Source organism: Medicago sativa, chromosome 4 (assembly GCF_051527215.1).
Source record: "Medicago sativa cultivar Bolivia chromosome 4, Bolivia_mono, whole genome shotgun sequence".
In the NCBI taxonomy this organism is placed as follows: Eukaryota; Viridiplantae; Streptophyta; class Magnoliopsida; order Fabales; family Fabaceae; genus Medicago; species Medicago sativa.
The window spans coordinates 96,738,659-96,765,759 of record NC_140752.1 but is presented as its reverse complement, the minus strand read 5'-3'; the positions used below and the strand labels follow the sequence as shown (position 1 = coordinate 96,765,759).

The 27,101-nt window shown below is 32.2% G+C and overlaps 2 protein-coding genes across 3 annotated transcripts; both read right to left on the bottom strand.

Annotated features, from left to right (window-relative positions):
- Nucleotides 1-1,899: 1,899 nt before the first annotated feature.
- On the bottom strand, nucleotides 1,900-5,093 carry LOC146934275 (ethylene-responsive transcription factor CRF1-like). The gene has a single exon (XM_085706150.1). The coding sequence runs from the start codon at nucleotides 3,320-3,322 to the stop codon at nucleotides 2,348-2,350; it is 975 nt and encodes a 324-aa protein (XP_085562276.1). The 5' UTR covers nucleotides 3,323-5,093; the 3' UTR covers nucleotides 1,900-2,347.
- A 17,200-nt stretch (nucleotides 5,094-22,293) lies between these two features.
- LOC146934274 (putative inactive receptor kinase At4g23740) lies at nucleotides 22,294-26,108 on the bottom strand. 2 transcript variants are annotated; one of them, XM_085706145.1, is made up of 3 exons: nucleotides 25,730-26,108; nucleotides 24,050-25,318; nucleotides 22,294-23,217 (listed from the first exon to the last, which is right to left on the bottom strand). In XM_085706145.1, exons 1-3 carry the CDS (start codon nucleotides 25,806-25,808, stop codon nucleotides 22,526-22,528), a joined length of 2,040 nt encoding a protein of 679 aa, XP_085562271.1. In that variant the 5' UTR covers nucleotides 25,809-26,108; the 3' UTR covers nucleotides 22,294-22,525. The 2 variants fall into 2 exon arrangements, with proteins under 2 accessions (XP_085562271.1, XP_085562272.1); XM_085706146.1 differs by lacking the exon at nucleotides 25,730-26,108 and adding an exon at nucleotides 25,508-25,534.
- Nucleotides 26,109-27,101: the final 993 nt, after the last annotated feature.

The window sequence follows — 27,101 nt, the reverse complement described above, 5'->3', positions numbered from 1 at the left end:
TCTCAAGAAATCTCTGAGAATCAACATTGATTTTGTTGAATTTGGTTCAATTGATGCTGTTAGGGTTTGGTACGTTCTTGAGTTTCTGGAGAATTCTGAATTTGATCTGTGATTTTGGAGAGAGAATGTGGAATAGTGTTTGTGATGTGGCGTTGATTCTGTGGCCAATTCTGACACTGTGTACTATTTATAATCTGCCATGTGTGCTTGAGGCCCATTGAAAGAGTGACATGTGTCCTGGACCTGTAACTAACTCGTTCCTTGCTGTATTTTGGACTTGGGGGCCTTTGTGCAATTTTGAAACTTTGAAGGACTGCCCTGCAATAAGAAAAAAGGACCAGACTGCAAAACTTTGAACAAAAAGGACTTAACTGTAAATGACTCAAAGGACTAAAAAAAATGACTTGAAAATTCGAAAAATAATAAAAAAGGACTTAAGAGTAAAATTTAAAACTTAGGAGAAGGACTTAAATGCAAATTTTGGAAATTTCTAGGACAAAAATGAAAAAAAATAATAAAATCGAATTAAAAATGTAATTTGAAATAAACGTAAAGTGAAACGACTAAAATTGACAAAACGGACTAAAACGAACCAATGGCCTAAATGAGGTACTTTAAAGTAACCTCTCTCTGCCGAAATTTCGTGTGAAATGACCAAAATGCCCCTGGGGCTAACACGACTAAAAATGACTCAGATGAAATTTTTAAAAGGGATTCTTAACAGAGAATTGAAACAAAAGTTTACTTAAACCAATTTGAAAGACTCAGAGACAATTTTTAAGATTTGAACAGAGTTTTGACACATGAAAAGACTAAAATGCCCCTAGGGGCAAAACTGACTCAAAATGACTTCAAATGCAATTTTTGAAATGGATTTTGACATAGAATTGAAATGAAGACTTATTCACACTATTTGAAAGGACTCAAATAAATTTTTAAAGATTGAAAGAAATTTTATCATAGGAAATGACTAAAATGCCCCCTAGGGGCTAAACTGACTAAAAAAATGACTCAACTGATATTTTTGAAATGAATTTTGACATGAGATTGAAACAAGGACTTATACAAACCAATTTAAAAGACTCAAACAATTTTCAAGGATTAAAATGAGTTGAATGCAGGAAATGACTAAAATACCCTTTTTCATGAATTTTGCAAGTAATATTGAAATAAAATGCAGAGAAAGATGTAATTGATTAGAGACAGTTCAAATGACTTGAATGCAAGAAAAGAAAAAAAAAAGAATTGAACAAGTATTTTTAGGTCCAAAATTAGGGTATAACAGTAATTTGGTCATTTACTTGTGTCAATAGGAAGTATTCTATGTCAGAAAAACAATTTTCTCTTCAGGTTTCTTAGACCTCTACCATTAGAGCTTGTATATATCATACTCCCTCCGGTCCTTTTTACAAGAGACAAATGAGTCAACTAAAGTTGATGTATTTAGTCTACATTTTGAACCAAATACATCAACTTTAGTTAACCCATTTGTCTCTTGTAAAAAGGACTGGACTGGATGAAGTAATTAACTAAAATCTATTTTTAATTAATATATTGTGAATTGTGATTATGGAAGAGTTTATCTTCTTCTTTTTTACATTTTAATAAATGTTGTTTTTTCTATAAAAAATTAAAATAAAATTAGTGATCTAGTGACACGTTAGTCTTGTTCAAATGTTCAATACAAATATATTTTTTGATAGAGATGAAAGTTATTTGTTTCTACATCGACTTGATTGGTTTGTCATTCTATATATATTATTTTCAATTCCATCTTAGATTCAAATTATTGAAGAATATGAACAAAGTTATATAAATTGACAAGAATTTAAAATAACAAGAACACAAATTGATAAATTAGAAACAAAAAAGAAAATTGAAAAATGGAAAAGACACAAATGGAGTACAATGGCACCACACCCAAACTTCTATGAAGAAGACGAATAATAAGCCTTAGAGGGAATGACTTCCACAAGAAAGTTTGTTTTTTTACAAAATCAAAGGAAATTGTCAAGAAAATGGTTATTCAAAACTCCTAGGGTATTGGTGTTACTGTTATCTTTGTCAGGCACCATATATAGTTGTAGTCGGTTACTTATTCCTTTTATTGCTACAACATTAAATGGATGCAGCAATTTTTTCACTACAGAACAGTATCCGTTACTTACTCATTGATACAATATTAATGGAATGCAACAGTCAACAACGTTGCTTCTAATACCTCATGATAATTAATTAACAAACATTAATTCTCTCATTACAAATTAAAGCACTATCATACTACTAATGAAAACAAAACCCAAAAAAAAAAAAAAACTAAAACTGATTAACAACTTAATCCCTACCGTTACAAAACTTGGCTCATTTCTTCATCAAACAAAACAGCAGCAGTAACAGGATCCGAACCAAACAAATCCCCTATATCCTGGAAATCACCATAATCTCTGTTCCATTCTGTGAAACCCAAATCAAAACTATTAATCGAAGTATCGACAAAACTTCCACTCAAATCATCATGGAATAAGAGCATGTTTCCAAACTCTGTCCCAAACTCATCGAATAACGTATCATTAGGAATTGGAAAAACTGACTCAGATTTTACTAAATCATTGTCAAACAAATTCCCCGACACAGACGAACATTCATTTTCACATTCACGTAAAGATTCAGTACTCATCGGAACGATAACATTGTCTTTTACTGTTACGGATTCACCTCCTTCTGAGGAAGAAGTACAACACTGATCATGATGAAGTACTGACGCGGCAGAAACAACGCATTCATCGCCGGAGTTTATAACAACCTTCTTTGTCGTGGGTTGAATGAAATTCGTAAGCGCGTCCGCACCACGTATTTCAATGGCGGCTTTATCATACTCCATTGCAGCTTCTTCAGCAGTGTTGTAAGTTCCCAACCACCGTCGAAATTTCAGTTTCGGGTCTCTTATCTCCGCAGCCCATTTTCCCCAAGGTCTCTGTCTCACTCCACGATATTTCTTCCCGGTGTAAATCACCGGCCGCCGTTGAGTCGCTGGAGTTTTGGTTTTACCACTGGTGTTAGGCTTTTTTCTTTTATTTGAAATGGTTTCTTTTTCGATGATAATGTCGTGGATGAAAGTTTTGATTCTGAGGCGAGGGGTAGAATTGGAATGTGTTGGATTTTCTTCTTCGTCGGAAGAAGAGTCCGTGGCGTCAGGGTCAGTGTAACGTATTTGTATAGTTTTGCTCATGATGTTTATGTTGTTGATTTGTTTGGTTTGTGTGAAGTGATGAGTGTGTTTGATGATGTTGGGAATGGGAGGTGTAGAAGGTTGTTTAAGCATGTTGTTTATGTTGTTGGAGACAGCAATATAACATTGAATGTTGAATTGGTGAAGTTGGTGAAAGAGAGAGAAAATTAAAGTGGTAAAGGAAGAAATTGTTGGAGAAATGGAAACTGACACGGGTGGGGGAAGGGAAAGAGAATTAAAGAGAAAAGGAAAGGAGAGAGTGAAATGAAATGTCGGAGAGAGTGAAATGTAGCAAGAACTAGAACATGGGATTAAATACTGTTTATTATTCTAAAGTTTAATAAAGATAAAAGAATGAATGAGATATTTGAAGGAAACGGTAGTAGAAAGTGACGTTTTAAAAGGAGAATAAATAACACTAAAAGTAACAACACAGCGTGCGTGAATGACTTGCCACCCAAATCAAATAAAAATGAAATTGCTCCTGTAATTTCTCCTGAGGACTTGTTCAATTCACTTCTATTTAGGAACTAGTAAAACATGAGTATATGAGTTTGCATGTACTGGAAGGAAGTGTGAGGGAGTAAGAGATGAGAGTGGAATTTAGGCAACATAAGAGGATGTTCTGTTTTATCGGATGATATTATTGCGTGGAATCTGTTTTATAGGATTCAACAACGGAACGGATAATCTTCTTATTGCTCATAATAAACGATTTAAATGCCAACTCAATTCTTCTTTACTATCATTTTCTTGATTGACCATTTGGCCTGCTGATATATTCAACATCAACATATGTCCATTCGTTTTTTTTTTTATTTTTTAGATCGTACTAATATGCATTTGTTTGATCGTTTCTCAAAAGTATAGTAATAGTAACATTTTCAATTTAATTTTTCTTACATTTAGGATTCATTTGCACATGTGGAAGAGATACAATAAAGGAGGTTTATCTTTGGGCTTTACACACACAAAATTAAGGCGGCTTATCTATCTTTTTGATAAAAAATAAAGAGTTTAATTAGAATACTCTGACGGTGTAAAATCATTTTACACGATTAACCAATTAAAATCATTTAATTAGACACATAAGCTTATAGGTTAGAAATAAAGAAAATCAAATCAAATCTTTTTAATAAATGTCTTATTTCCATCTTTCTAATTTTACACTTCCAAATCCATTCTCTCTCATCCATTTGCACGACAGGATATTTTTTCCTTCTCTCCTTCTTCCTTCTGTTTTCACTCTTGTCCTCATTCTTCTTCATCTCTTCCTCTTTTCAATATGTTTATCTTTTCATGATTAAATGTAAACACTATTTAGCATGAATTGGAGCCATATAAAAAATAACGCAAAAAGGAAATTAATTTTTGATGTAAAAAACTGGAGCAATTTTATAAATCTACTTGCAAATAATTTTGAGAGAGTTCATAGTCATAAAAAATATGTGGTCATTCACTATTATGCAGACTTATGCTAAAACAATATGCACTTCGATGTCCTTCTAATTTTTAAGATATTACTTTCTTCACATATTTTTTTTTTATTTTCTTCACAGATAACTTTTGATTACAATGAAAAATCAAACAAAGTTTTATCTTATGTATTACGTACAAACTAGCCTTGCAGACATGGATGTAATGGAAGAGGTGGTGTGGGAGGTGTGAGAGATGAAAACTAGATTTGAAAGGATGAATTAGGCAGTATGGCAAAAATAGATACACATATAATAGGAAGGTGACATTTAACATGGGAAAGTCTAAAACTTTCCCACCATGGGCAAGTAACTTTTGGCCATAAGATCAAAAGAGGAACACATTCTTATCATACTTTCTCAACACCAGATTTTTTTCTTACACCATCTTCCACCACCTTTCTCTCTCTTTTATGCTCACCCCCACCAACATTACCAGCAGCAAGCAGATTTTGGTGGTTTAAACTTGCTAATAGCGTTTGCTCAAAATAATAAAAAAAAAAAAAACTTATTGATGGTGGTTCAGTTCAGAGAGGAGATGGCCCATTTCAATGTTGTTGTTCAAATCAAGAAATTTCACTTAAAATGCTTAACTAATATTGATATATGGTGGAGGGATGTTCAATGATTTAATTTCCACATTTCTTTGCAAATATTAGTTTTTTAGATTGACAAATTTTTGTAGGTGTGGAAATCAAAACCCTTACGTGTTTTTTTCTCAATAAAACCCTTATGTGTTGTTCATATCATAGTGCTCAATTTCATATTTTATTAAGCTAAAGATGAATGGATCTTAAAAAATACGATGATGTGAAGCTTTTCATTGATGAACGGATTTGTAGGAGCGCCATTTTACCTTCCTGGATTTGATGGTGATGGTGGTGGGTGAGTGGGAGAATAAAAGAAAGAGAATGGTGGTGGAAGATGGTGTTGAAAAAAATCTAGTGATGAGAGAGTATGATAAGAATGTGTTCCTCTTTTGATCTTATGGTCAAAAACCTACTTGCCCATGATGGGAAAGTTTTAGACTTTCCCATGTTAAATGCCACATGGGAGAGGAAGTTATTAAAAAATATTTTATTTGATTTTTTCTATTTTCAACACAAAAGCTGATGTGTTTGATTGAAAAAATTTAATTGGTTGACAGTGTAAAGTGGTTTTACACTGTCAGAGTATTCTAATTAAACTCAAAAATAAATAGATTATAAAGGTTAATCGATAATCATCTTTGATAAATTACAATTTTAGTCTCTTTTGAGTTATTTTTAAGTTTCAATTTAGTCTTTTAATTTTTGTTTGTCTCCTAATCCTAACTTATAAAATTAGACATTTTGGTCCATGGTGTTTTTTTTCTTTCATTTTGGTCCATAAAATAGAAATGTATACATATTGGTTCCTTAAATTACCAACTTTAGACATGTTAGCCACTTAAATTATAAATGCTAGACACTGAAAGAGAGGTCAAAGTTTGACTTGAAAAAATATCAAAGTCGATTTGTCTTATATTAACTTATGACGCCAAAACCTAAAATGTAGACAATTTAAAAGCATCCATAACGATGAATGTTTCACTTATTTAGCATCAACGTAAATCGACACTTAATTGTAGACTACAAAATTTGGTTATCTACAGAGAAGGATGAATACGAAAGCACCAACTATCTCTTCACCTTTTACGGACTCCATTTAATAAATTATATATTAAAATAAATAAGTTTTATTAAAATGTAAAGATATAGTATTACTTATGGGATCCAATTTATAAATTTTGTTTGAGGAATTAAGTTAGAAAATATTGAGTGCGCAGTAACATTCATAAATTATAAAACGAGTGTATACGTGAGACTCATTTAAACAGAGAAAATCGAGAGCTCCGTTGTAGATGCGTTTATAGAATGAAGGTATCTAAGTGAATTTCATGTAAGAACGAACCATATCTTTATTATTTATCTCCATTGAAGGAATTTGACGTGACAAAGTGAGTATGTTAAAAATCGTAGAAGTATCTTAGATAAGATAGTATAATTGATGTTTGGTTACATAATAAGGCACTCAATCATCATTAATATAAGATATCTTTTCTTTTTACTTATATAACAAAGGGTTATGCAAAGAGCACTTGTTAGAGATTTTAAATAAGAAATGACTGGCGAAATTTAGGAAGAAAAAAATTATTTTGAAAAAAATTATTTTAAATAAGATTAATATGAAAAAGATTTCATCTTAACATAAAAAAAATGCCATTCCTATTTTTCAAATTTCCAACTTAAACTTATCAAATTATTCTAAAAAAAAAAAGGTTAAACATATTAAATTATTATACTTTCTTTTATTTTGAACGAATATTAAATTATGAGAAATTCCTGCATGGTCTCTCACCTAACACCTCATATTTAGTCTCAACCAATGAAAATATGACACATCATTTAAATTTAATGGAGGTGCACTTTTAGTTGCATATTTTGGTAATGGAACCGCTTGAAAAATGGTTGAACATGATCTAGAGAGACAACAAAAAAAAATTGATTTTTTTAATTCTACAGTTTTTTAAATTTAAATGATGTGTCATATTTTCATTGGTTGAGACTAAATATGAGGTGTTAGGTGAGAGACCATGCAAAAATTTCTCTTAAATTATTATACTTTTAAAACTGCAAATATTTACGTTTCACTTTTTATTTTTGGTGGAGTTTAACATGGGAAAAGAGAATCATTTCCCATGATGGTGCAGGTTGCTTTAAAACCATTGATATATTATTAAATGTATTTGACGGTCCAGATGATAGACTGGTTACTTGATATACTTTTTGTTCTACACTTAAAACAAAACAAAAAACAGGCCCCACAATAACTGTTCATCACTTTATCTGCATTTGTTAAGTGTAGTGGTAATTGTGTTTAATTCTGTAGCAAACTGAAACTTAACATTTTAATTCCAGTTTTTTTTTTGCAATTTTTTTTAATCCCAGTTTTATAGAATGGGAAATAAAATATCGAAATTTGACAGTTAAATGCAAAAAAAGTTGATTATGTTAATTTTTGTATCTGTATATAGTTTTTATTTTAATTAAAGTTCCAAATTTCACCTTAGATGGGAAATTTTTTTAATCCCAAATTTTGTTAATTATTAAAGTCCCATTAGATGGTGTTGCTGGTGGTGGAGTGTGAGTTTTTTTTTTAATTAACATGGGATTATCCTTTCCCATGTTTGACATTTCACATGGGAAAGGGGAATCTTTTCCCACTATGGGAAAGTTTTATTTTTGGATTAATATGTCTTTACCCCCCTGTAATATAGGCGAGTTCCGGTTTTCCCCCCTGTAAAAAAGATTCTTTCGATTCCAACCCTGTAATATAAAGATTCCGTCGAAAACCCCCTGAGCACATTTGAGACCCCCCAGCTGATGACGTGGCGTGACGTGGCGCGCTGAGTCACCCTTTTCTGCTGACATGGCGTGCTGACTGTATAATTAATTTTATTTTTTTATAGGGTACACATGGCATTTGTCATTTTTTTATGTCTTTACCCCCTGTAATTTAGGTGAGTTCTAGTTTTCCCCCCCGTAAAAATTTTTAAAATAAAAAATAAAATCTGGAAAATTTTAAAAAATAATTATTTTTTAAAAAAATGCTGGAAAATTATTAAAAATTGAAAATAATGCAAAAAATACAAAAAAATTTAAAAAATAAAAAATCTGGATAAAAAATTTTGCATGACATGTGTGTATATACATACCACATCATTAAATCATTTTAATAATAAAACTTAGAAACTGAAAATCTTTTAAAAATAACAAAAAATCAGATTATTTTTTAAGAAAGATAAAAGATTGATTTTTTTAAAATTTTAAAAATAACAAAAAAATCAGATTATTTTTTTCAAAAAATAAAATAAAAAAGCAGAAAAGATATTAAGATTTTTATCAAAATTTAAAAAATTGGAAAAAATTTCGGATTTTTTTTGAAATTTAGAAGATATTTAAAAATACTGAAATTTAGTTTTCAAAATAAAAAGTTTAGATTTTTTTGCGAAATAAAAAAACTGGAAAATATTTAAAATTTTAAAAATCTGGATATATATTTTTTAAAAATCCAATTACAATATGAAAATTAAATTTTAAAAATCATATAATCTGAAGAAAAAAAATTGATTTTAGTTTAATTGAAAATTTAGGAAAAAAATCTAAGAAGCTTGAATTACATAGGAATATTTTTGTAAAAAGAATTATTAATGCGTGTAAAATTTTAAAAATTACACTCAGGTTCATCGAGCACGAAAGAGCTTTATGCTTGCTGCTTGAGCAGGGAGTTGTTGACACTTGGGTTTGTTATTGTGTTGGCAGTCAATCCATTCGCTAAAATTAACTCCTAAATGTTTTTGACAAATGTTCACTGTTCATATTTTTTTTTTGTAATCTGGTTTCGTCCCCGTACGTGCGTTCGCTGGGTTATGCTCATGATTAGTGAATTTTTGTTTGGATATTTTAGGACTGTTTTGCTTGGTCTGATTTATAACGATGTATGCCCGTTTTGGGTTTTACTTGGGTTAGGTTTTATGTCCGGGGAGTCTCTGTATCTCTCTCTTTTTTTTAATGTATTTTTCTTTTTGCTTAAATTTTTTTTTTAAAAAGCGTCTAATTTAAGAGACATTAAAATTTAAAAAGTGAGTACCTCAAGTTGCTCTTCCAATGTCTTTTGAACTTCGCAAAAAAATCTAAACTTTTTTATTTTGAAAATTAAATTCCAGTATTTTTAAATATCTTCTAAATTTAAAAAAAATCCGAACTTTTTTATAATTTTTAAAATTTCGAAAAAAAATCTATTTTTTCATTTTTATTAATTTTTTTAAATTTTTTTGGAATTTTTTCATTATTTTCAATTTTTATTAATTTTCCAGAATTTTTTTTAAAAAAATAATTATTTTTTTTAAATTTTCGAGATTTTATTTTTTATTTTTAAAATTTTTACAGGGGGGAAAACTGGAACTCGCCTAAATTACAGGGGGGTAAAGACATAAAAAAATGACAAATGCCACGTGTACCCTATAAAAAAAATAAAAAATAAAATTAATTATACAGTCAGCACGCCACGTCAGCAGAAAAGGGTGACTCAGCGCGCCACGTCACGCCACGTCATCAGCTGGGGGGTCTCAAATGTGCTCAGGGGGGTTTTCGACGGAATCTTTATATTACAGGGTTGGAATCGAAAGAATCTTTTTTACAAGGGGGAAAACCGGAACTCGCCTATATTACAGGGTGGTAAAGACATATTAACCCTTTATTTTTACCATTAGATTAAATAAGTAGTATAATATTATCATAGACACTCAACACACTATCTCCACCACTCTTCTTTCTCCTCCATAGCCCTCACTCACCCTCCACCACCAGCAACACCATCTAACCCAGTAGTCCCAAATATCCTTCTTCCCTTGTTTAGTCATTGGCATCAGTTATCTTTTATTAATCCACTCATTATTATTCATTGTTAAATGGATTCCTTGAACTACATTCCATAGTAATTGTCAATTCCACCAGGAAATATTGTGTTCATAGATCCAAAACAAAGAACAATTTCATTTCAATTTCTATCTCATGATTCAAGTTAAACACAACAACAATACTGTTTCAAAACATTCAAACTTGAACACAACAATATTCATCACAAAAAACTTATTCCTCAAAATTATTTCAAACACATCTCACTCAATTTCTCACTCATTCAATATCTTTAGTTCCATGGCAACATGGCTAACTCTTTCATTCTTCATAGATTTCGGTTTGAATACAGATTGAGGGACCAAGAAATTTCGCGAATTTGAAAGGAGAAGTGTGAGATTAGAGTGAAATAGTGATACAGTTGATGATTTGTTCCGCATATTTACCTTCTTTTATTGTGAGATTCCAATGAGAAGAATGAAATCAAATTAAATATGTAAGATAGGATGTGTGGATAGGATGTGTTTGATGTTGTTGTTGGGGATAGAGGAGAGAGAAGAGTGGTAGGAGATAGTGTGTTGAATGTCTATGATAATATTATACTCCTTACTTAATCTAATGGTAAAAATAAATTTTTCCATGGTGGAAAAGGATCCACCTTTTCCATGTAAAATGCCACCATTAATTTATGTTTCTTTATATATAATACTTTTCATTTCCCCTCAGGTTGCATTTAGGGTGGGAAGGGGAAAGAGTTTCCCACCATGGGAAAGTTGATTTTAATCATTAGATATAATCAAGAACACAATCTTACCATGGTCTCTTAACACCATATTTTTTATCTCACCTTCATCACTCACCCACATCACCACCAGCTTTCAGACCAATTATGGCCACCATTCCAACAACTTGAATCACAACTTCTCCCAGTATTTTTTTCTCTCTTTCTATATCTGATACTTTAATTTTGAGTGCCAAATGGGTCACTATTTTTCTGTAAATTGAACATTGGTTTTTGTTTGTGTTCATGAATCTTAAATCACAATTTGCAATTACAGGTTCTTTACCAAATGGTACACTGTAAACTACATATATTTGCTTGAAAAATAAAAATCATTTACAAAAAACAAGATCATTGTAGAAATTTGAGATTGATAAAGGTAAAATGGGTTTTGAAACGGGAGAGAGAAAGTGAAATCTGAACAGAAAGGTAAAGGATGGTGAGGTTGAAGATCAGTGTTTCATATTCTTCACTGCTGAATGAATTTTGTTTCTCCACTTTTTTCCAGAAGGCTTTGGATTCGAGATTTCAATGAAAAGTTTTGAACTTTTTTTTTTCCTTTCAAATGTTTTCGGCTGCAAATTTATCATGCAAAGTCCTGTGATTTTTTAATGGAAAAAATTGTTCTGGCAATGACAAGTGTAATTAAAATACAATGAAGATTGCTTCATGGCAAGGATTGGGACGGTCAAGGCAAGTGAAGTTAAACATGGTGGTGGTTCTGTGCATGAGGTAGGTAGAGGAGGAGGTTAGAGAGAAAGTGAGTGAGATCTAATACTGAGAGACCATGGTAAGATTGTGTTCTTGATTATATCTAATGGTTAAAATCAACTTTCCCATAGTGGAAAACTATTTCCCCTTCCCACCCTAAATGCCACCTTCATTTCAATTTTGAGTACACAAAACAACATAAAAAAAAAAAAGAGTACACAAAAGAAAAAACAGCAAGCTACAAACTCTGCTCCTTCGAAGATACGAGACGAAAACGACATGCCGCAGTAGTAAGGCAAATACCAAAACGACACGTGAGCGGACAGAAGGCATACCAATCACGTGCGGTGAGACACTTAGGATCAGATCGTTAATCTTTGACTGAAAAGCAAGACTTGCCTCAAATTTCATGAACTAATTGAAAATCAACAACTCTTCAAACTAATTTGATAGGAGTATTTACTTCTTTTTTGTAAAAGCTTTTTTTTTTTTTGGTGAAAGGAAATGTTAACATTTCATGAAATTTAAGAGCAATCATAAAAATAAAAATTAAGAGCAATATGATAACTTTTTTTTTGGGGTAAACGTATGATTGTATAGCTACAAATGTCCACCTTAAAAAAACTATAAATGTCAGCCTTAAAAAAATTGCAGTACAGTGTCAACCATAAATTTTACTATAAAAAAATGCAAACCCCCAAAAAAAACTATAAATGTCAAATTTATTTATCTATTTTTTGCTCATGTCAAATACTCCCAAATACTCAGTGTCAACCATAACATTTGATGTGAATGAGTAAAAAAAAGATTAAATGACAAAGATTTAACCTTATCTTGTCAAAGTTAGTTTGACAAGAATTTATGCCAAAAAATAAAGATGGTCGTATGATTTTTTAGATAATATGATTTTTTTTTTTTGACAAAATTTTAGATGATATGATTAATTACATTCAATAGTTATATTTATGAAATTCAATTTTCTATGATCTATACTTGAATAAGCAAAAACTATTATATTTGGTGATTGTGTCTAAGACTAGTTCTTTTACTATGTTCAATTTCATCTACATAAACAAATTTCTCTTGAAAATTTAATGAAGATAAATGATAGTTTGAGAAATAAAATTAATTGCAAGTCGGTTTGGGATTCCTTTTCGAAATCTTTGATGATCTTGTTTTTATTGTCTAATAAATTATCACTAGAGAAATGATAGTTTGGAATTATGGTTGTGTAACAATCTCTACGTTTTAAAGCTGCAGCAGTGGCTATTATAGAAAAATAATGCATGCACATTATACGGCTTGCTTGTGTTTATTGTCTAATATGATTTGCTTTAGACATAAGGTTGAAACGATGGCTAAATTGCTTAATAAGGTTAACTCTTTGTCGTTTTCTTGGATGGAAGTTCACAAGTATTCGATATTAACCATTGGTGGACTAATCCTTTAATGTTTATGGGATTAATCACTTAGCGGTTGTTTATTTCGAATTCTTGTTTTTATCAAGGATGATTTGGTGTTAATATATTTAATCTTGGCTTGTTAAAAAAGAATTATCCTTGCATGTATTTTGTAATTATCCCTTTGGACTCTATAAATATTTTGTAATAGAGGTTTGTCATCCCAATGAAAGGATATTCTTGCTGTTGTTTTAATTGTGATTTGATTGATTTTGTATTGTAGCAATGAAACGTGATTTCGTAGTAATATTATTACATTCAAACCATCCATTAACTTGGTCAAAGTGAGTATCTCTATATTTGATAATACTCCTCATGGAGTTTCCTCTTATTCTATTCAAGAATATTCAATTTTAAAATCTTTTATTGTTAGTTGTAAGCCTATTTCAACATTTTTAGTTAAATATGTTACACCAGACCCAGTCATGGTAATTCTAATGTTCTCATGTTAAGCTTATGGAGGCCATGAGACACTTGAGTTGATCTTCAAGAAATAAAGGTTGGTAGCATGCAAGTCTTGTTGGCGTGCATGACTTACAACGTACCGGTCATTGTCACATTCAAGAATATCCTTGTTTATGTCAAATGCAAGTTTAGGAACTTGATTGAACATTTGATTAATTGAGCTCAATTTTAAGGTTGATTAAACATTGAGGTAGTCAAACTTAAATAATTTGGAACTTCCAATCTATTCAAATTTCAAACTTAACTTGAGATCATTAACAAGTTTAGCTTGATTCCGTGCAACTTTCACTTAAAAAAAAAAAAGAATGGGACTGCGATATGATCAAAGCAAGTTGCGTACTTGCAAGCATGCCTTGAGCCACAAAAGGGAAAGAAGCTTCGATGCTCGATACTTAAATTAATTAAAGCACTTGTAGGTTGTTTATTGTTCAATTTATTTTTTAAGTCAACGAGTGCTGTGACCAATGCCGGATGCTCTTGCTGATGTCCAGATATGCTTTGTTCTAGAGCATGTTTTTTATTTGACCATTGTTCTAATTATTAAGGTTTCTTTGTAATATCAATTGTCGTTGTAAGGTTCTTTCCACAATTTTTTTTATTAGTATATGACTTAATGATGTACTCCTAACATTTATTAAATTATTTGTGCTTATCGATCATAAGAGTATTCAACATTACTACAAGTCTATAACTGCATAGTAAAGTACATTCTCCGTTGTACCCAAAAAAAAAGGTACAGTGTCCTCTTATCGTTTAATCATTTTTTTTAGGGAAAACTACTAAAATAAATTTGTAAACAACTAAATTGCCATTTTGCATCATGAATTTGTAAGTATCAATTGAAATTCAAAATTTACGAAATATCAAATTGTTCTTCAAATTATTTAACGTGAGTTAAATATTTCATTTGTTAAGAAGGTTTGTTAGAGGTGTTAATGTGTTCAAGTGACACCTTGACTTATCCAAAGTTATGTCACGTCACACAAAATCTTAAACTTAAGTTTCATACTAGTTAAAAACTTAAATTTTTATCAATTGTCTTCTCATTTGTGCTAATCGGTTTTAAGGTTTGGATGACGGAAGTCCAATACACATAAAAATTCAATTCGACAGTGCTATATATCGCGAGATTTTTCTCGCGAATGTATCCCGATTGTACAAAGGCTCTGATATTAAAAAATAAAATAAAAAGGCCGCACTTACCATTCAGGTGGTTACCAACAATACAACAGTGCCATGTAGTTTCGAGATGCTCTCGTGATTGAATTTTTCGTTGGATTGAGCATTTCCCAATTCAATTTTTGAACTAATACCAAACATGCGTTTAGGGTTGTGTGATGTGTAATCAATGTGTGACAAGCCATGATGTAACTTAATGTGAGTATGTGACACATTATCACCTCTTATAAAACCACTTGATGGTGGGGGCATTTTGACAAACATTAAGTAATTCAAGGGAGCATTTGATATTTTGTATACCCGGGATCATAAATTGCAAGCACTTCAAATTTCAAGACTTAAAATGATGGTTTACTCTTTTTTAAACATATTAATACAATCAATAAGTGTCTCCATTTGTTTTTACTACCCTTAATATATTACTCCCTTCGGTCCTATTTATAAGAGAAAATTGGGTCAACAAAGGTTGATGTATCTAGTTAAAAATTTAGTCCAAATACATTAACTTTTGTTGACCTAATTTTCTCCTATAAATAGGACCGGAGGGAGTATTATTCTATTTGCCCCACAATAAGTGACTTCATTTTTTTTTTAAATCTCGAAACTAACGACCCTTTAATTTTTTATGTACTATTAAATATTTTCGACATGTATGGGTTAGTAGCGGCGTTGGCTGAGGACCTTAGAGTATGCTTCATCTCAAGGTTTCATATTCGATTCTTCTTGATCTCAATTTTGATGGGCTACTTCATACATAACTTTGCTCTCACTTTAAATGGAGCTGACACATAATTTTGCTCTCACTTTAAATGGAGCTGACTCAAATGAACGGTAAGAGTGAACCCCTCAAATTATCTGGTCCTTGAGCCGGATAATGAGTTTTTTAAATAAAAAATAATAATTGTACCATTTAATTAATAATACTTTGCATCTTCATTTTATATTTATGATAATGATAATACACCGATATTATCATCTTTTTATTTACGGAGTTGTATCAATATGTGTGAAAATGTACAATGGGTCGGGTCACTTGTAGAAAAGAGGTCTCATCTCAATCTTTTTATTCTTTACTGACTTGAAATACTCATGGTTAGAAGAGAACACAAGTGATATAAAGGAAAACCATTATTCGACAAACCCATTGAAACTGGAGAATCTGATTTAATGATGATTTTTTGGAAGCCCCTCTCTCTGAAGCTAATTTTACACCCAGCAAATGTAGTAAAGTATAACCCCAAATTGGAAGCAAAAGCATGTATAATTCTACCAAAATTGTCACGAAGCACACCAGCTGTTATCGTTACACCACAATTTAACTTATAGAGTGGAATCCAATACAAACCAAACCATTATGATTTAGAAGATTAGCAATGACACAACTTTTCTGCATATGAAAATGAAAACTTTTCTTCACCTATAAAGAAGTTCTCTTGATGTTAGCACAAACATGATGCAGCGCTATGAGCTTCATCACAAACACCAACATGTTCCTTCCTTGCTTACCGCAATTTGTCTAAAGTGATAACAAACTCAATCTTCCAATCTAAATTTTTGCTCTCTGTGGTCCCGTCATGGAAGATGACGATCACCTCTTTTCCATTGCTTTTTTGGCAAACAGCCTTTGGAATTGGGCTTCAGAGCATTATAAGAAAAATGTTAACTAATTATAAATATCAACTTTGCTAATTTCTCCTGCTCAATTTTGAAAATTTGTAACAACAGGTTGAGTACTCAAGTGAGGGACTGAGGGACACAATCAGTGATATTATAGTTTTGCATAAATAAAGCCATATTTCTCAACTTTGTTTTGCTTGGTGTCGCATGTGCACTATAAGGAACCAAAGTCAGCCCAGTCTGCAAATCAAAATATTATTTGTCAGGTCACCGGGTGAAAACAACGAATGCTGACACACAATTCTCAGTACATTTTCTAACATGTTCGATGTCTACTGCTTTTACTAGGAAGCAGAGGGAGACGCGAGATTTGATGATTTTGAAGATGAAAAACGGAAATTTGTCATCGGTAATTACTACCATTGGCACAAATGATCACCTCCGAGACAGAGATATGAAGATGTCAATCAACAATTACCACAAACTGTTGAAAGAATTCAAACATGAAAAATATTATTTTCCACGTGAGTCTTGAATCCTCATTGAGAAGTTACTTGAATGGTTGGAAGGATTACAAGAATCAACTGAAGTACAAGCAGCAGGAAGTAGTTGCCATTGGTGGATCAAATCACACATATTATCGAAGGTACCAACTGAAAGAAGAGCAAGTTGTCAAGGCGACCAGGCTTTAGTTATACCAAGAAAATCTCAAGACTCATAATAATTCTCATAAAAAGTGGTAGATCACAATTCACAAATCTGATCGTAAGCCTGATCATAATAATAACAATTATGTTCCTCGTGTTACTAATCTCACCTGCAAAAGAAAATTAGTTATGTTTGTGGTAATCCATATGATCATGCACTTTAGTGTAGACATCAGAAGAGGAATTATCTTTCCTCTTGCTATGTTTGCACTGAGGTGCATGATGACCTGGCTTACCACAAAGGTGGGCACAGTAACACGAGGAACATAATTGTGATATCGTATGTGATCCTACCTCTTTTGCTGAGACTTATTGTGAGCCTTTTTTTTGTGATAAGATTTATCAATGGTAATTACTTCTCTTTCCTATGATTCTTGCAATCCAAATATTTCAAACATTTAAAAAAAAGTTTATGTAATAAATAAGTTTTTATTTTAATTTATAAGCTCTCATTAATAAAAATTGTATCTTCATAAACTGTTTTTTTCATAATATACCTTAACAAAGTTATAAATAACACATAAAAACTTATTTAGTTGCATAAGCTGTTTTGTATAAGCTCTAAAATAAGTTAATCCAAACGAACCCTATATTTAATTTTTGTTCCAATAAAATATGAGATCAAAATTTAATGTTAGTTCTTAATTTTTTACCTAAATTTAGTCCTTTCTAAAGTCTCTAAAACTATCCTCATATTCCACTAGCCTCTACACTCACTATCACTCTAGCATCACAGTCTCACCGGTCACCACACCTTCAACCAACCACAAGTCACTATTGTGCATCTGCATCCTTCAACTATTTTTTCTTTCGTACATCATCCTTCAACTAAATTATTTTCCCCAACACCACGACTTTAAGGCTTTGTTTAGAAGTTTGGAGGGGAGGGGAAGGGAAGGGAGGGGAGGGCTTTGGGGGTTGGAAATATATAGAAAAATGGACAAAAAATTCACATTTTTTGAAAGAACAGTTTTTTAGATAATGATAAACTAATACTTATGATTAATATACTTTTAATTTTAAGAATATTATAACAACATAGATTGAATTTGAAAAATTCATATAAACCCTCCATAACCCCCCAAAACCCTCCCTCAATACAATTTTTGAGTTCCCCCAAATGAGGGGGATTTTTTATTATAAGTAAAAAATTAACCTCCAAATCCCTATCCTCTCAATGTCTTCTATTTCTTCCACTTGCTCCTTCCTTTTTTCCAAAGAGTAATGATATTTTGACATCCATTTGATGACAACTTTGTTGACAACCTTGTTTTTCTCACTTCTTATTGGTCAAAAACAATGGAGAGAGAAAAAGGAAGAGAGAGGATAACAACATCATGTGAGTATGAGAGAGAAAGTTGTCCAAAAGTTGTCAAAAAGTGGTTGTCAAAATATCATTTCTCTTTTCCAAAACCCTCCCCTCCCCTCCCCTCCAAACTCCCAAACAAAGCCTAAGGGTCAGTTTGTTGGTCAGGATAGGAAGACAGAATATGATACATTAATCATATCTGTTTAAATTTTATGTTTGATGCACCAAAGGGACAGGATAAAACAAACCATTTTCCTATCCTATCCTGACTTTCCTTTGTAATTTCCATCCTGAGTATAGGATGGGTTAGAAATTATCCTGATGAGATTAGAAGATCATTCCTTATTTATTATCTTGATATTCTACCATATTTAAAATATTGTTATTTTTAAAATAATGATAGCATGTATTTTTTATTATAATTAATAACGTGTCATTTTTACAATATTTAATTAATTATGACAACAATTTTTTCATTTAATTATAATGATATCATGTTTGTTATCATGTGCACATCAAACACATAATATGATTAATTTTTATCATATCCTATCTCTATTCAGCTTTATATCATATCTTGTCTCTATCCTATCCTGACCATCAAACGGACACTAATAGAAAGTCCTGCAATATTTTTTAATTATAATTTTAAAGTTAATAAATATTGTTATTTTGAATGGAATTATTGGTCTCTAAGACCATCTACAATGGTGGGTGCTTAACGTATTTAGCACCACATTAAATAGGCACCCCATTGTGGAGTAAACTATATGGGTGCCTATGGAGAAGGGTGGCTATGGAAGCACCCTCTCTCTCTCTTCATTTTTTTGTTGGTCCTATTTAATAAATCTTAATAAATTAAATAAATTTTGTTGAAATGTAATGATATAGAATCGTTTGTGGGACAAATTTAATAATTTTTTTGAGGTGCTGGGTTGGAGAAAACTAGTGCTTATTAAGTATTACGGTAAAATTAATGATGTAGACATGAAATCCATTTAAGCATCCAATTTGGGATGCTCTGTTGTGGATGGTGTAATACTTTTAACTATTCATTATTTCATTTCAAGAGTTTACTTCTATGCAATAAATAATTATGACAAAGTAATGGCTAATACTCTTTCTTATTTTAAAAATGACAAATAAAAAGTAATCAAAATTGGATTGTGCTAACAATTATTCTAAGGACATTAAGAAAATAAAAGTAAAAAATTGATTGTCTAATTTTACATTTTTGGTGCAACAATTTTAAACTAATTTAAATGACACAATTATAGATCTTGATTGTCTAATTTAAACTGATAGTCAAAATCGTTTAAAATTGTTTGACTAGTTGTGTTATGTGAGTCATTTAATCTAAAACTAATGATTGAGAGTGTTGTCCGTCCAATGCATAAGATATTGCAACACTCTCAAACCAAATATAATCTAGTGCAAGAAACTAGCGTCCGTCCAATGCATAAGATTATATTTGGTTTGAGAGTGTTGCAATATCAAACTTTTATTTGGATAAACAACAACAATCAAGCCTTATTCCACTAAGTGGGGTCGGTTACATGGATCAAATTACGCCATAGTGTACCAAATTATGATCCAACTCATTGACCTCTAAATTCTTTCTAATAGTTCCTCTAATAGTTTTCCTAAGTCTTCCTCTACCTCTTTTAACTTGACTCTCCTCCATTTGATCTATGCTCTACTTATGACGGCATTTACATGTCTTCTCTCTACATACACAAACCATCTAAGCCTATTTTCTACCAACTTTTCTATTTTTTATTTGGATAAACAAGTTGTTAGTAAATTATTTTTGTGTGTTAGGGTACAAACCCTAAACTTTTTAAACTCCTTTAAATGTCTTTGGTCAATCAGCTTGAGCTAGGAGATCTGGAATTCTGCTCTTTACCCAAATTGTATTGCTCATTCCCAAAGTAAATGACAATTATGCCCTTACGCATGTTAACTCACGCTACGTGAGTTAACTTGCGTCAGTTATAACGTTAACGCAACTTAAGTTGCGCAGCGTGACTTAAGTTGCGCAACGTTACTTAAGTTAGTTTAACAGCAACACAGAACACAGAACCTCCAACTTCTCCAAACACGAAAATTTCACTCCCAAATCCAAATTTCACCATTCTTGTGCCAATCAAACCGAATTTCGTCCACAATATCAAGTAAGTGATTATTATACTACTTCTTTGCATTATTTAGGTTTTCGAATTTTTGTAGAAAATTAACATTTTTAGGTTTTTAAAAAATTGTCTTGCATGTTAAAGATTAGGGAAAATTACACCCACCTCCCCTGAGGTCTTTGAAAATGGCACTCACATCCCCACTAGTTTTAAAACTTACATTAACCTCCCTTAAATCTTCCAAAAATATAGAACCACTAATCAATAATCACGTGCAACATGCATAATTAGATTAAGGATAAGAGCAAAGTTAAACCATATGAATTCTCCACAAAAAAGTTAACGATTTGAATAATCCAAGTGAATTTAAGAAGCTACAACCCTATGGTTTTTTAATGTCTGGAATACCTTTGTTGAATGTTTGATCCAATACTCATATTTGAATTTGATGTTGGTTTCTTGAATAGATTCAACAACAGATTTTTGCCTCATTAACAGTTAATTGAAAATTCTAAAAAAAAATGTTAACGGAAAAAATCAATGGTGTTACTACCAAGGGTGGTGTTTGTCCATTAAACCAAAATCTAAGGGAGGTTATTGTATGTTTTAAAACTAGAGGGGTGTTAGTGTCATTTTCATAGACCTCAGGGGAGGTGAGTGTAATTTTCCCTAAAGATTATGATTGTTAGTGATGATTTAACTTAGGAATTGTTGTTTAGATGTTGTTTAGGGTACGCTTGAGTTAAAGCTTGCGTGACTTAAGTCACGCTAGTGTTAATACTAGCGTGAGTTAAGTCACGCTACAGATCCTAGTCATGGGGCATGCTCTGAACCAGTGTTTACACTAGCGTGACTAAAGACACGCTACGTGACTTAAGTCACGTGATATTTTGTACTAGCGTAACTTAAGTCACGCTACGTGACTTAAGTTAGGTGCAGTTTGTACTGGCGCAAGTTAAGTTGCGTAGGGGTATATATGTATTTTACTTTGGAACTAAGCAAAACTGATTGGGTAAAGAGCAGAATTCGGAGATCTGATCTAGTGAAAAAATAACGAAAGAGAATCTAACGAAAGTCATTGGTTCACTAGTGAAAATTGCATTTCATCCAGACTGCTCGGTTGCTGATCAAACTACAAACTATGATCAATATCTTAAAATAACTTCATACCAGAGCACCCAACAAAAATGTCGATTAGATTATCAATATAAAGGTGAGCTTCTAAACACGTGAAACAGATAAATATCTCTCTTTATATGAAAGAAAATGAATGGTATCAGGAAACAGTTCACCGGCATGCCCACAATTGTCTCTTTCTAATGAGACATTGTCTTTAGGCACTGGTCCATTGGAATAAATGTCGAAACCAGAAGAATACAAACTACTATGCAAACTGTATGTTATGTCCATTTCTGGAGACTTATACTGGCCAACAAAATTGGGTGTAATGAGAGACAGGGGAAGGTTCGAACACGTGAATTCGTTTGGCAGTATAATAACAAGTAGAATCAATAACAATCTGTAGCATTCAATGCAGTCATCTAAAATGCTTACATAAAAAATTACAAAATTTAATTTACCATAGAAACGAAAAGGAATATACTGCAATGACACCGTGATATTACTATGCCCAGATCACGTGGTATGTTTGAATTAGTGGTATATATGATGGAATTGAGTTTCATATCATTCCATTTCATTCCAACAACATATACCATCAATCCACACATAAGATAAGATCACATCAGATCAGGTTGATATACATAGGAAAATTTTAAGTTAGTATGTTGTTTGGCTCGGGTGAAAAATGCTTCACGTTTTAATTCATCTCCACACACACACAAACATACAAAGAAATGCTTGCTTGTAATTTGTAATCACCTGACTGTTGCACCAAGAAGGTGCTAATTCAGGAAGCTAAAAAAAGATGACAAAATAATAGTAGTTAATCATCTTGCTCTTGTTAAGAACGTGGAACAGATACACTCAAATGAAATAAAAGGCAACAAGTTTACTTTGTTTTCATTCACTTCCTTTTGGTAAGGGGGATGAAGTGGAAGAAGGGGAGTTAATGTTATCATTATCAGTTTGAGATGATAATTTAACTCCTCCTTGATTCTCAGATGATGGCTGAGTTTGTGTATTATCAATCTGTCTCACATTTTCTATCAGCTTCACAACTTCTGACATCTTAGGCCTCTGATCAGGCATTCTTACCACACATGACATAGCTATCTGCAACATCTCGACCATCTCTTCTTCTATGTTTGGATATCTCATCAACTCTAAGTCAAACACTTCGGCCGTCCACTCCTCTCGGACAACTGAATGAACCCATCTCACCAAGTGAATGATCTCATCACCACCGGTTGTGTGGATGGGCGATTTCCCGGTCAGAAGCTCTAGTAATACAACGCCAAAGCTGTAAACATCGGAAGGTTGTGCGGCTTTCCTTGTGTCTGTAACTTCAGGTGCTCGGTAACCGGCCGCGCGTGAGATGGGTAGGGCAAGTGAGGTTGATATGGTTGCTAGACCAAGATCAGATACACAGCCATATTGTTTAGAATTGAGAAAGATATTTGAGGACTTGATGTTGCCATGGACAAGTTTACCGCCATTCTCGACATGGATTTGAGCAATGCCTCTTGCTGCACCTAAAGCTATTCTCAACCGAGTATCCCAATCTAATGGCACCTTGTCCTCTCCTCTTTTCCCTGAAATTCTCATAAAGCAAAATTATAAGAATATATTGAAGACATTGAGTAATGTGTTTGATGTACTAATTTAACATTTTTATGACAAGTTTCCATTTATGGAAAAACTTATCTTTATTTCTCTAGCAAAACAGAAAATGTTGAGTATCATGTATACCCTATGTAAGATTGTGAACTTCCATGATGTTTATTATCATGGAGGCATTAAATTAATACTAGTACAGTAAGCAATCAGAAATTGAAACATCAGCAATCATGTTTCCCACAGTCACTGCAGTCAGTCAATTTAAGTCGTTGATTATAGATCAAATGATTCATATCGCCACTTCGACAAATTGAGTACTCGGAATTCAATCATCCTATCCTCATCAACTACAGAGATTGTTGACTTACTAGAGTGACAAACAACCACATCAAATCCATTTTAATGATATTATGGCCTAAAATGTAGATATTCCTAATGTTTCTGAAAACATGTAAACCAACTATATTTTCAAACTTCAAAGTTCAGACTGTCAAAGTGCCCATTTAATTGTTAGTAGCTACAACAACTAAGCTAGTAGAAAAGTGAACATGTAACTATATTTTCAAACTTCAAAGTTCAGACTGTCAAAGTGCCCATTTAATTGTTAGTAGCTACAACAACTAAGCTAGTAGAAAAGTGAACATGTACAGCAAGCTACTTAAACAAGCAAGAGATTAGAAACACCTTTTTTTTTTCATGAAAAACATTGCCATAGACATATGAAATAAGCACATATTTATCTATTTAAATTTGATTCAACCGTAGTAAATATATGAAATTGCAACTGGTTAAAATAAAGGTACATACCATGCAACAAAGAAGAGACACTCCCTCGGCTGTAGTAATCATATACCATAAGTTTCTCATCTTTGGAATAGTAATATGCCTTGAGCTCAACTACATTCTCATGTTTAAGACTTCCAACAATCTCCATATATTGCTCAAAATCCTTCTTTCCTAAGGCTACTTCCTTCAATCTCTTCACAACAACCGCAGTCGCGTCCTCAAGAATCGCCTTATAAGCAGTACCAAATGTTCCCTTTCCCAGCACCTCAGCAGAAGCTCTCAACAAATCCTCCAAATCAAATGCATAATTACACCCCTCAAAGAAAGTCAGTTTATTATTAGCATCCATGTTCCTCGAAACTGCTTTTTCCGGAGACATTTTTCCCTTATTCGACTTTCCAACAAATGCATCATCATCATATTCATCCTTTTTTCTAGAGCAGCAACACACAAACATCAAAAAACCAAATGCTACAATCCCAAGTAAACTACCAACAATACTAATTCCCAGCAGTGCTGTTTCACTTAGCCTCCCACGTTTCTCAGACCTCGAAGAAGGCTCATAAACCGGCGAAAGCACAGGCGAAACAGCAGTAGAATTTCCTAGAGTAATGTTATTCCCAACAAATGCCGAATCAGGAAATCTCAGTAATGATTTAGGCACAGTTCCTTCTAAATCATTGTTAGACAAATTCAGCACCTGTAACCTTGAGAAATGAATATCAGGAATTTCACCAGAAAGAGAATTATTTGCAAGGTTCAAACCAGCAAGCTGAGTCAAATTAGAGAGCGAAAGCGGAATAGTACCATTGAATTTGTTGTTAGACAAATTAACAACAGTAAGATTCTTCCAAACTGAGAAATCAGGCAAAGACCCAGATAAATTATTGAACTGAAGATAAAGAAAAGACAAGTTTTTTAGATTGGAAAAATCAGAAGGAAAAAACCCAGATATTAAATTGGATCTAAGACTCAGAATTTCAAGAGCTGAAAGGTTACTAATAGTATTTGGTGGAATATTGCCATTAAATCCAACACCAGGTAAACGAATAGCTATAACTCTAGACCTATCTTCATTGCAAGTAACACCAGTCCAATTATCACAAACAGAAGAACTTTCATTCCAATTCAAAGTCCTTGAAGGTGGAAACTTGTTCACAAAATCAAGCAAAACCACTTTATCTTCAACAGGGTCACAATTTCCTTGCCATATACACAACAATACGCATAAAATGTGAAGAAATTTCATGCCTTTTTCCACTTCAAGTAGTTTCTGCAATAAGCTTAATGCTGCATAGATTCAAATGAAAGTACAAGAATGTTAGTGTAATAAAGTGAAATTTCCCGCTTGTGAAAATCGAAAAATAAAGAAAAGAGGAGAGAAGAGAAGAGACAAAAGAGTAAAAAAGAGAAAAAGGGTTGGAGAGAAAAATTCAAATTGTGATTCCTAGAAGGTTGTCTATGAAAGTAGAAACTGACACTGAGAAACTTGTTGCATAAAAGAATGAGCTTTGCAGGTGCTTGTGTTTCTTTCTATTCTAATTCTAGTAATTTTTTTACTTATTTTTAAAAATTAAAAAAAGGCTTTGTTTGAATTTCATCTTTTTGGAATTTCTTTATTTATTCAGTAAACACTTTTCAGTGGAATTCAAAATTTATAGGAAGAAGGTAAAGTTTAAAGCAAAGTAAAGTAATACTCACTTGGCTGAAAGACAAAGCCAATTTTTCTTGTGTTGCAGATCTGAAATAAAGAATGTCTTTTTGTTCCGTAACAAAACATACACACTTTAATTTGCACCAAAGCAACGTATTAGAGAAGGAAAAAAAAAAGTTGTTTTGTGTTTGAGTTGGTTATGAATGCGGTGGCATAGAATGCACTGGAATGGAATGGAATGTGAAATGAAATAGGTAGTAGTTGTGGGGAACACATAACATAAGATTTTGAACAAGCGTTAACGGCTTTATTTTGATGATTTTGTTGCGGTGGATGTAACGGTGTGCGATAAAAATGGTGTGAAATGGAACGTCTCTTCTAACAGAAACACGTGTTTTGTTAATGGGAGCGCCACTACTACTACTACCGCAAGTGATAATAATGAGTAAATAACGGAAAACAGGAGCATCATGGAAATGGTGGAAATAGTGACGTGGTAGTAGTATTACCTCTTCACTTCACATGTGGGGTCATATGTTACATGTTTGGATTTCATCCTTAATAAATGACTTGTTTGGAATGGATTCACATGGATTATTATTATTTCTGGATTATTTTGGCTCAAATCTATCATTTCGTAACTCATACAAGTATTTTCTATCAAAAAGAAGAAGAAAAATATAAAGTCATGCTCGATGAATGTTCAAAAGGTCATGCATAGCAATGTCATGTCTCCTAGGTCCATGAATGTTGTGTTCACGAGGAATGGTTTTGTCATCCAAAAAGGTTTAGCGGCGCAGCTTGTTGCCCGCTTGCCTTCTATTCAAATGTAAATAATGATTTATATATACTCCCTCCGTCCCTTAATGTAACCACTCATTTGATTTTATTTTTGTCCCTAAATGTAACCCCCTTTTCAAATTACTAGATGCATTTATTACTTTTTTCCTAAACATACCCCTAATTAATAATACTAACTTGTCTTGAAATATGAATAGTCAAATTTAATACACATACAAACAAAGGACAATTTGGTAATATTAATACACAAAACAGACACATTAATTACACTGACAACTTTTCTTAAGAAATGTGAAAAATGCAAAGGGGGGTTACATTAAGGGACGGAGGGAGTATATTTTTTATTGAAATCCAAAAAAAAAAAAATATTCGATGTTAACCCTCCTCGTAATATGTTTATTTTTGATAGAATAATAATATGTAAGAGTATTTTCTGTGAAATATTAAAACAACTCATAACAGTGTGTGATAATATCAATTGAATTTGTGATCATAAAAAAAGTATCATTTGAATTTGTTCATAAAAATTGTAATATGAAGTTTGATAATAGACATGCTAAAACAAGACAACTACACTAACATTTGCGATTTTAATTAGTGTTATATTTTCAAAATGAA